Raw genomic sequence first — 10,322 nt, forward strand, 5'->3', positions numbered from 1 at the left:
GCACCTCAAACACTTCTAATTGTTTTGAGGACAATATGCTAATCCGCGGGTTTCGGCTTTGGTGTCTGTTGACAACGTTTCCGTGCACCTCGAGCCACCGACTCCTTTGGAAACGGCACAGGCAAGCGCAGAAATCCCTCAACAGCAGCGGAAAGCCGACAAGCCCCTAGGCTGCCCCACCTCCCCACCCCCAATATCAAAGCCAGTGGGAAAAGCACGCGACTTACGGAAAAACACGCGTGAGGGCGGCTTTGGGGGCGAGACCCGGAGACGGGGTGGAGTGGGGAGCACCCTTCAATTTTGAGAACAATTCCGAAGAGTTGTGTTGGCTGGCATCAGAGGGTCCTTTCTCCTCACGAAAACCAGAGTATTCTTTAAGCAAATATTCACCCAGAGGGGAAAGAAAAGGGTTCTTTTCCTTGTTTGTTAAACACCATGGGCTGAGAATCATTTAATTTTTATGATTTTTTTTTCAACTCCTGGCCTAAGCCATGACAATGTCGCCTTCCTTTTCCCTTCGCTTTCGCAGCGTCTTAGTAAAAACTCTTCTACAGTCTACGGTGGGGGACCTAGGACACGTTTTTTCTGCATTTCTTACAGTTTTATTTTTTAACTTAGGAAGCAGTATTGAGCCCCAAATCCCCAGAGAGGCGGCGGCAGTGTTTCCAAACACCTAAAAAACCAAAAAAAAAAAAAAAAAAAAAAAGATTCCACCCGTGTTCTGCCATGCTTTGAACTTAAACACCCATTGTAGGACGCAGTGCTCCATGCGCAACTGGTTCCCAGGAGATTCCACGCTTCTCCCCATTCCTCTGGAGTTTGGTTATAAAAAAGTATATGCACCCAGATCTCAGAGGTCTGAGGCAGCCTTTGTCTTAGTTCACTTGCTCCTTAAAGTGGTCTCACCCCTTTGTGAAGAAGGTGCAAAAAGAGTTATGTCCCGGGGACAGATATCTTTGTCTAGCCTCTAAAGGCAAAAAGCAGGTCTGCAGGTGGGATCCCGACAGACTCCAGCCCCTCTGCACCCCACCCGCAGACCACCAGCATTCATGGGCCGCTTGATGTGGTCTGAAGGTTTGGACATGGTCCCGCTGGGCCAAAGCAGGGCAGCCGCTAGCCCTCACTACTAGAGCTGCTCTACGCACTCTCATCCTCCCAGCAACCCAAATTCCCAGCCCCCAGGACCTGGCCTCCTGACTTCGGATTTTATGCACATCAAAGGTTACTTTTTTTGCAATGACAGATTGTCTTTATTCAAAATGTCTTTGTTCAACAAATGAACAGAGTAAGGAGGTAAAATCCTTCTAAGTACATTTCCAAGACATCGTCAAAACATTTATGACCATTTAGGATGTTTTTATTCTTTTAATTTTTTGTTTACTTTCTACTTCCTGACTTCATAATCCGACATTCTGTCTAAAAGTAAACTTAGGTCTCTAGGAGCACTGCTTTACACAAAGTAAATAACCATGTGGGTCCTTTTTGTTTTCCTTTTAAAGAAGCAAACACTATCATAGTATAATTTTAAATAGAAATGTTTCCCTTTCTGTAGTTTAAAACTTTGAAACCTTTCCCCCCACACACATGAAGAGCAAATGGAGCCTAGTTGTGTCTGATGGCAAAACACAGAGACACAGCTCTTTTTTTTCCAGGGGTCAAAAGAAAATATATATGCATATTCTAGATATAATATCAGGATCTGGGAGTTCAGAGTCCAAAGCCTATCCAAGGAGAGTGAAGGGGACATAAATAAAGCAAAACTGCCTACTTTTTTGTCCAAAGGGGGTACAGTTGGAGATTTGTTTTGGGAGAGTCGGTTAGGGGCAGCTGTGTAGCTGTCATAACCTTTCCAAGTTTCTGGCACCTGTCTGCGCCTTGGGTCCGGGAGAACGCCCCTCCCTTCCCCCCCGGGAAGAGAGAGGAAAAGAAGTCTGGGGTGGTGTAAGGGACAGCAGCAGGGCTGACCCGGAGGCGTCTGCATGCCAGGGCTAGGCGCAGAGGACAGGGTGCACACCCCACTTCCAGGCCACCCTTCAAGTCCGGGCCAGGCTGGGGGTTACATGGCGGTGGCGTGGGCTGACGAATAAGGGTCTATGCCAGTCTTGGTCATGCCTGGGAAGAGGATGTAGGCGACGGGGGGCTGCAGGGTGGAGGCAGACCAGGCGGTACAGTTACAGGGCACCACGTAGCCCGGGTTGGTGGGGGACGGGTGCGTGTGCGTGTGCTGGCTGGGGCAGCTGAGGCTGCCGAAGGCGCCGTTCTGGTAGCCCAGGGTGGACGCGTAGGGCAGCGCGCCGGTGGCCAAGGTGTGGGGCACTTCACCCATCTTCTGGATGGCGCTTGAGCTAAACTGCGCGGGGTCCAGCAGGGAGTAGGGCGCCGAGGCCGGCGGCAAGAAGGCCCGGGCTTTCTCGGGCGCGCTCAGGAGGCCGTCGGAGGCCCCCACGGGCAGGCCGGCCGCCTTGAGCGGGTCCGTGTCGCCCAGGTAGGGCAGGGGGAAGACATACCTGTCCTTCTTGAGCAGGTTCTTGGGCTTGCGCCGTGGTCGGTACTTGTAGTCAGGGTGCTCCTTCATGTGCTGGGCGCGTAGCCGCTTGGCTTCGTCGATGTATGGCCGCTTCTCTGCCTCGGACAGAAGCTTCCATTCTGCGCCTAGGCGTTTGCTGATCTCCGAGTTGTGCATCTTGGGATTTTCCTGGGCCATCTTGCGCCGCTGGCCCCGGGACCATACCATGAAGGCGTTCATGGGCCGCTTGATGTGGTCTGAAGGTTTGGACATGGTCCCGGCGGCTAGGTGGGCGGGGGTGGGGAGTGCAGGGGTTCTGCAGGCGAACCTGGGCGCGGTTGGCCGTCTGTCTGTCCTGAGCTGGGGCTCTGCGCTCCCCTCGTCTCGGAGCCGCTGAGGGGAAGCCAGAGAGAAGAGCTGACCCCGCAAAGTTCAGCTGATCATGCCAGTCCCAGCACCCAGGCAGCCCCTGGGGGGCTAGAAAGGGCAGGAAGGGCGGGGGAGGAGATCGGCGGGGGGCTTTGAGCAACAGAGGCAGGGGCCCAAGTATCGTCGTCTCCGGGATTAAGTAGCCAGGTAATTTTTCTGGCGAGGAAAAGAAGCTCCTCCTTTCCCCCTCTCCACCTTCGCCTTCACTCTTTCCCTTCTCTTCTCTTGCGTCTCCGGCTGTGGCTCCCCCCTCCAGTGGCTTTCCCGGGGCTGCCTTGCCTAGCTGCACCTGGCTGAGAATGCGGGGAGGCTGGTGAACCAGAGCCAAAAGCGGCGAAGTTCAAAGGCGAGGTGGGCCGGGACGGCACGCACTCTGACATAAGCGCGGGGCGGCGACTCCCCAACCTGGGCGCCAATCAGCAGCAGAGGAGGCGAGGGGGCGCACCTGCCAACGCGCCGGTGGAGGAAACAGGGAGAGCGGCTGGCGGGGGCGGGGAGAGGTGTGAGGGACAGAGAAGGCAGAGAGAGGGAGAGAACAGAGCTGCTAGCTCTGGACTGGGGACTTGGATTCCACATTGTCTCTGTCACTATCAACAAATAAAACTCTTCGCGCCTCCTGTTTCCTTTCCCGGTGGTGAAAGAGAGAATTAGGGCTTCGAATACAAAGGCCCAGGGAAGGGGCAGCAAAGGGAACCAGACGAGAGCTCCTGCTGATAAACAGGACAGCCTTGCCACGAAATACAAGGACAGCACTCTCCCCCTTGTCAAAGATCCTTGGAAGAGAAAAAGAATATATCGAACTCAGGGTAAAAAGCCAAATAAACTTTCTGCGCCACACCAGACCCTAGGTGGTCCTTTGGTGGGTGATCCCGGGACGCCCCTGCTGCAGCCTCCACCCCTGCCGCAGGACGCGGCGCCCGAGGGTCGCTCTGGGCTCCCTAGCGGCTGAGCAGTGCGCCCGAAGGCCTCACGTCCAGCAACGCAGAGATTTCAAACCCTGGTTGGTGAGCCCTAAAGAGCACCAGGACCTGCTTTGCACTTTTGGGGCGGGGTGGGGGTGGGATGGCGGTGGGATTTCCATCACGGTTCCTATTTATGTTGTTGTTATTTAATATTTTTAAACCTCCAACTTTTACTCCACAAGGGTCCAAACTGTAAGGACAGCCTGGAGGCCAGGCGTGGCAGCCTTCCTAGCGCCCCTTCTGCTACCGCCCTAGAGCGAAGACTCAGGCTGCAGCCGCAACCAGGGTCGGTTTGTCCCTGGGCGCCTCTTCCCACCCCGCGAGGCTGTGAGACTCCGTTTCTTGCATCACATTGAGCATTCTTCGGGTAAAGAGGACGAAATAACCCGCAGAGTCAACCGGCGCGCCTGTTTCCTTTGAATAATTGCCTGCCCGGTGTGAAATGCCCTTTGGGGAAATATTTATTAAATGGAAACCATTGTCCCTGGCCGGGCGGGACCTGCGTGTGTTCCAGGCTTATTGGCTTTTGCACCAGCCCCTCTCGGGAGGACTGACCAGAAATGTGCACCGCTCGGTGGGCTTGGAGGGGACTGGAATAGGGGAAAGTGGCAGAGAGCCAGGAGGCAGGAAGGCAGGGTCTTTATCTACATGTATTGTATCAAGTTTGAGGAGAAGCTTTTGCTTCTCCTTCCTACGATTAGAAAGACACGTGGAATTTCTCATCCTTAGCGCTCTCTTCAGAGAGATGAACATTGTTTCCCATTTTACAGATTAGGAAACTGAGGTTGAGAAAGGCAAGGTAATTTGCCAAAAGTCACTCTGGGAGGAAAGTGGTGATGCCTCGTGTACAGGATTTGAAATATTTTTCCTACGCCACGCGGCATTATGTCTGAGGACTTGATGGTGCTGCAGACAAACGTGGAACACTTGACAAAACTGTTGGAGCCATCGAACCCTGCCATGCAGATAAACGGCACTGGAAGATCGATTCTGCTCTTGATTTGCTGAGCCAGGGCGCCACCTCCTCGCAGGTTGGCGAGCAGATGCACAACCTTTACATTCCTTCTCAGCCTCAGTCCGGCCTCCCCCCACAGGAGCCTTGGCCTGGCCCCGTTACTTCGTTATCTCCGCAGGGAGTTTCCCTTAGCTTGGGGGCGCAGGAAGTAGGAGCACTTTTCAGCCCAGTAGGGGGAGGGTTTCCAAGTGTCGCAGGTAATCGCTAGGCAGGTCTGACCAGCGGTGCACTACACTCAGATCCTGCCAGGGATAGGGGTCCAGCGGCCACCCGATTCTAATTTTACCCAGCGATCCCGACGGCTTTGGGAAGGAATGAGAGAAATGCTGATATCCTCAGAGAGGTCCAACGTCCTGTGGGGACCCGCCAATCTCTCATTCCGGAACTTTCAGGGAACACCAAATCTACAATCCAGAGGTTTGGGTTAATACAAACCAACTTCTTGGAAACTGCTGGAGGAGGGGATCTGGCACAGGGTCCTATACCCTTTCTCTCCTCTCAGCCTCCAGGCCAAGCCATTCCAGTTGCCCTAAGGCAGTTCAGGGCAAGAGAGTACCTTTCTTCCACTCCTCATATTTCCTCCTCCTACAGCCCCTCGCTCCTTTCCAAGCCACTAGCGTTCATTCCTAGCACGCAATTCAAAAGCTATTCGCAATCCAGAGCGGATTAATACGAAGGGCTTCCGACGAAGAGAAGGGTGTGGCAGTTTGTGGTCAAGTAGCCATTTGACCTCCAAGGGTTCCGGAGTCCTAGGTTGCCTGGTCAGGATGCTCGGACCCAGGAAGGCGCCCAGCATCTATGTTGAGTCTTGCTCTTAAAATGTGAACTTGGAGCGGGTAGGGAATGCAGGATTGAGGGACGCATCTGCCAGGCCTCGCGTTCGCTTGTCTCCTAGACTAAGCGCGCAGCCGCGCACTCCCCTTATGTAGTACCAGGTGGCCACACGTTTATTCAGGACTCCTTAGAGCTGGGCTGGCCGCAGTAGTACCCATGATCTTGAGATCTGGTCCAGTGTGGTCTCCAGCCGGTGCCCTTAGTGTGTTGTGCCGCGTTGTCCCTCTTCACTGTGACTTCCTGACAGGTCTAGACCACTGGGCAGCATGTCTCGGAGAGGTGGACCCTGGGGAGAATTAGCAACTTGGGTCCCCGCTGAAACAGGCATTAGGACAGAGGTTGCCTGACCGCTCCTCCTGCTTTGTCCTCAGCCTAAAGTTTGAGCCTCAGGCTACCAGTCCACGCTCCATGGATGGAGACGTCCCTTGGATGAGGTCTTTCCAGCTTCTACATTTGCCTGGAGAAACCATGCACACACTCGGCACGCGGTTATTCAAGGCTTGCTACGTGCTGGCCTCAGCCAGGTGTTCAAACCCCGGATCTAACCCCAGGGATTCTGTCAGCAAACCGTCGCTGTTCCCACAGAAGTGAAGGAAAAAGCCTCAGAAATCACGACCCTATCTGCTTCTCTTCCGGCCTGCCTTCCGCTTCCCTCCACCGCTCACAGAGTCCGGGCTGCACCTTCCTCTTTTCCGGGTCTGGGTCTTTGCAGGGAGCATTTCCCCCTCTTCTTTCCTCCAACTCTTTTATGTTGGCCAGGTACCAGTTCAAGACTATCATCACCTCTGGGGAGGCTTTTTGTTTCCTGGGCTGGGATCGGGTCCCTTCTACGCTTTCACTCTTACACCTCCATTTCAAGCCCCTTTCCCCAGCCTGGCGTGGAGCCCTTTCGCAGTCTGTGCAGCCCACCAGAGCTCGAGCTCCTCTGGGACCATGGCTGCGTATTATCTTTGGGTGCCAAATGTCCACACAACTCTAAGAGCAGAGAAGAATAAAAAAGAAGAAAGTTTCCTTCTGCCCAGGCCCAGGTAAACTTTCCAGACAGGCTTTTCCCCAACTCACAGCTGCTGGAATCTGGGACTGGGAGGCTTGTACCACCTGCCTAGCCTCCATCCTCTGCCCTGCCCTCCGGCCACCGTCCCCTTCTCTCTGGTGGGTAAAGGTCACTGCTTCTGGAGCCTCTAGGACTGGGGAATGGCTGAGAGCAGAGAGGACCCCGCAAAGAAGTGACATGGAGAATGCGATTGGGGATGGAAAGAAAGAGGGGAGCAGGCCTTGCACCCTACATCCCTCCCTACCTGGCTTTCAAAAGAGGCCAGGAAGTCACCTGCTGTGCGGAGGGGCAGGGATACTGGGGACCCACTGGGCACCAGTCCTGCTCGCTCACCGGGGACCGCAGGGATTCCAGTGAGCGAAGTCGCAGGTGCCTGTTACTGGGAGCCCGCGCGCAGCTCAGGCTCCAGCTCACTGCCGCGAGCGCCAGCGCACTCAGGTGCTTAGCGGCAAGAGCTTTAATCAGGACCACCCCTGAGCGCCAGCAACCCAGGAGCCACTGGGGTGATAAATTGATCTTGGGAAATAATGTGCTTTAGCTAAATCATGAACTTTTAATTTTTCTTATTACTAAAAAATTTTAATATGTGGTAACCCTGATCGCCCTCCCCGTTTTCTATTTTAAAATTCAGAGACGTCATGTATCCTGTCTCTAGAGAGTGCTCAGAAGAATCCAGAGCTCTTGTCTTATTAATGCATTTGCTGGTAATTGCTCTGGGTCTTCTCTCCAGAACCCAGCCTGTGTAAAATTCACGTGTTCCTCGCAGCCAAGAAGGTACAGGAGGGCACGGCTTATGCCAAGAGACAAAGAGGAACCGAACAAAACCCGGTCCCAGGACAGACGCCTGTAGCGCCTGCGACAGAACGCGTTTGCCCTCGCGGAGCTGTTTAGCCGGCTGGATGGGCTGAAGGACACGTCTTTCTCAACACCCCAAGAGCGCCCAGGTAAGACTTCTTGGTGCTTCAAACTACCTTAACTTGACTAGTTTAACGTGAGTCTATTTATAGTAGAGATCACGTGACTCACCCACAGGAGTGCAAGTTTAATAGAGGATTGCACTACATAACACTCATCTTTCAGAAAACGAAGGACGTGGGAGCAGGAATACAGCTGTGAAATCTTATTCATTCATTAATTCAACAGTTATTTATCAAGCACCTACTATGTGCCAGGCATTGTGCTAGATACCAAGACACAGGAAAACAAGATCTACAATGGTCCTTCTCTTGTTTAGTGTCTGTCCTCCCATTGGGCTGTAATAAGGATGATTAATAATGGGAACAGACAATAAACAAATTCCTGGCTCTGCCAGCAGATAGTTGTGTCACTTCAAGCAAGGTACTTAACCTGTCTGTGTCCTGGCTTCTTAACCTATAATACAGGTATAATGAATTATTATCAAGACTAAATGATTTAATATGAGAAATGTTCTTAGAACAGTGCTAGGAATATAGAAACTGCTCAATAATTTGTCAGATTATATTACTTTATCATTAAACATAAGGAATTATATATTCCAATAGTGATAAGTGCTAAGATGTGAATTAGGGCAATGAGATGGGATGAGGGGACGAGGGTGTCCTAATTTACATTGGTGGTCAGAGACTTGAACACAGGAAGGAGCCAGCCTTATGAAGGAAGGAGGATCAGAGTAGGGGATCATTCCAGACAGGAGGAGCAGGAAATTCTACTGCCTGAAGAAGACCAGCTGAGGGCACCCGATGGCTTTAAAGAGCCATCATAGCTGAAGCCTGGCCATGATCTTGAGGAAAGTATAAGGAAAAGGCTGGGTGAAGTTGGCAGGGTCCAGATTATCCAGGGCCTTGTAGACCCCATAATGAGTTTGGGTTTTATTCTGAATGTACTGGGAAGTCATTGGAATGAGATACACCAGAATTATTTAACAATATCCCAGCAATCACACACAAGGAAATATTGGTTATCAGACACTCTACTTATAGAGGAATCTTACCTCTAAACATGGGCCAGAAACTTTTAAAATTGATTTTTTTATTGGCATTGGGGTCGGCTTTTTGACCATCCCCTAAAGATCAAGGACACCCCTGCTAAATGCTTGGAACTCCTCTTACAGTCTCTTTTCCCTCAGGAAGCCAAGGAATAAAACAAGGATGATATGTCCGTCTATACCTAGTAGATGTTCACAGCCTGCTGCATCCCTGACTTACTTTTTACAGTTCCTACCAAGTGAAGTTCTTCTACTCCCTTGTGCAGAGTCCTAAACTCTGAGTTGGCCCTTTCTGGAGAAACGGAGTCCACATTTAGGCAACTTGAATATCTCAGCCTGAGAAATAGAGGATTCATGAATGAGCAAATGAGGTTACTTAGGATTAAAAAAAATCCCAGTGATCCTAAGAATAAGAAAGACACATTTTGTTTCTAAGCATAAAGGCCAGAAGAATGTCAACATTGTATGCCTCTGCCTTGAATTTTATTGTATTCAGGCGTTTCACATACATTAGGGCTTCCCCACCCCCATTCTTCTAATGTAAGAATCCTTGGTCAGCTTTTATCATAAACAATACTCTTTAAAGCTCTGTGTTTGCCTAATGCAATCGGCCAAGTTATTGGAGCATACATTCTCTTGCCAGTTTTATCACAAATTATTCACTGCAGTGGATAAGACCAAACTCTGGCACCAAGCCCCAGTCGAGGATCAGAACAACAGTTCCTTTTTTGTGTATGGTACCTGCCTTTGCCCTCAGCCTAAATAGCAGGAAATATTAGTGCAGTTAGCAGTTCCAGAAGGTGCTACATTAAGCATGCTTATTTTCATGTACCTGTTGTTTCTTTAAAGCACCATTTTTATATGTCCTGAAGAGCAATAACATGTAGCATTTTATTTAATAAGAAAGTCAGTAGAAATATTTGCTAAGTGAGCAGAAAAAAAACTATAAAAATGGAGTTCAGGACCTAAGACTTCCAATTACTGTGAGATTCTGGGAAAATTATTGTACTAACTTCTCTTGGTTTCCACTTTGTTTCCTGAAGAATGGGGATTATAACAGTTCACTGGTTGCCTGTTGGGCCCTGTATTAGTTATCTATTGCTGTGTAACAAATTGCCCTAACACTTAGTGGATTAAAATAACAAATATTTATTATCTCATATGGTTTCTGAGGGTTAAGAATTCAGGAGTGGTTTAGCTAGGAGATTCTGACACAGGGTCTCCTATGAGGGAACAAATCACAATGTCACTAGGGCTGTAGTCGTTGCAAGGCTTGACTGAGCTGGAGGATCTTCTTTCCAAGCTCACTGGTGTGGCTATTGGCAAGAGGCCTCAGTTTTTCACCGCATGGACCTTTGGGCCTTTCCCTAAACACTGCACTCAATGTAGCAGCTCAATTCGTTATGCAAGTAGTTTGAGAGTGACCAAGCCTGGACCCAGATAGAAGCCTGGCACCATATGGGAGGGGACTACGCTTGGATGTGCATACCACAAGGAGGGACCCCTGGGGGCCATGCTGAGGGCTGCCTGCGGCCACAGGCTGCAACTGGGTAGCA

The 10,322-nt window shown here is 51.0% G+C and overlaps 1 protein-coding gene across 1 annotated transcript; it reads right to left on the reverse strand.

Moving 5' to 3' along the window:
• Positions 1-1,234: 1,234 nt before the first annotated feature.
• SOX14 (SRY-box transcription factor 14) lies at positions 1,235-3,236 on the reverse strand. The gene has a single exon (XM_012787738.2). It carries the CDS (start codon positions 2,777-2,779, stop codon positions 2,057-2,059), a length of 723 nt encoding a protein of 240 aa, XP_012643192.1. The 5' UTR covers positions 2,780-3,236; the 3' UTR covers positions 1,235-2,056.
• Positions 3,237-10,322: the final 7,086 nt, after the last annotated feature.

The sequence above is a fragment of the Microcebus murinus genome, chromosome 1 (assembly GCF_040939455.1).
Source record: "Microcebus murinus isolate Inina chromosome 1, M.murinus_Inina_mat1.0, whole genome shotgun sequence".
NCBI lineage: Eukaryota > Metazoa > Chordata > Mammalia > Primates > Cheirogaleidae > Microcebus > Microcebus murinus.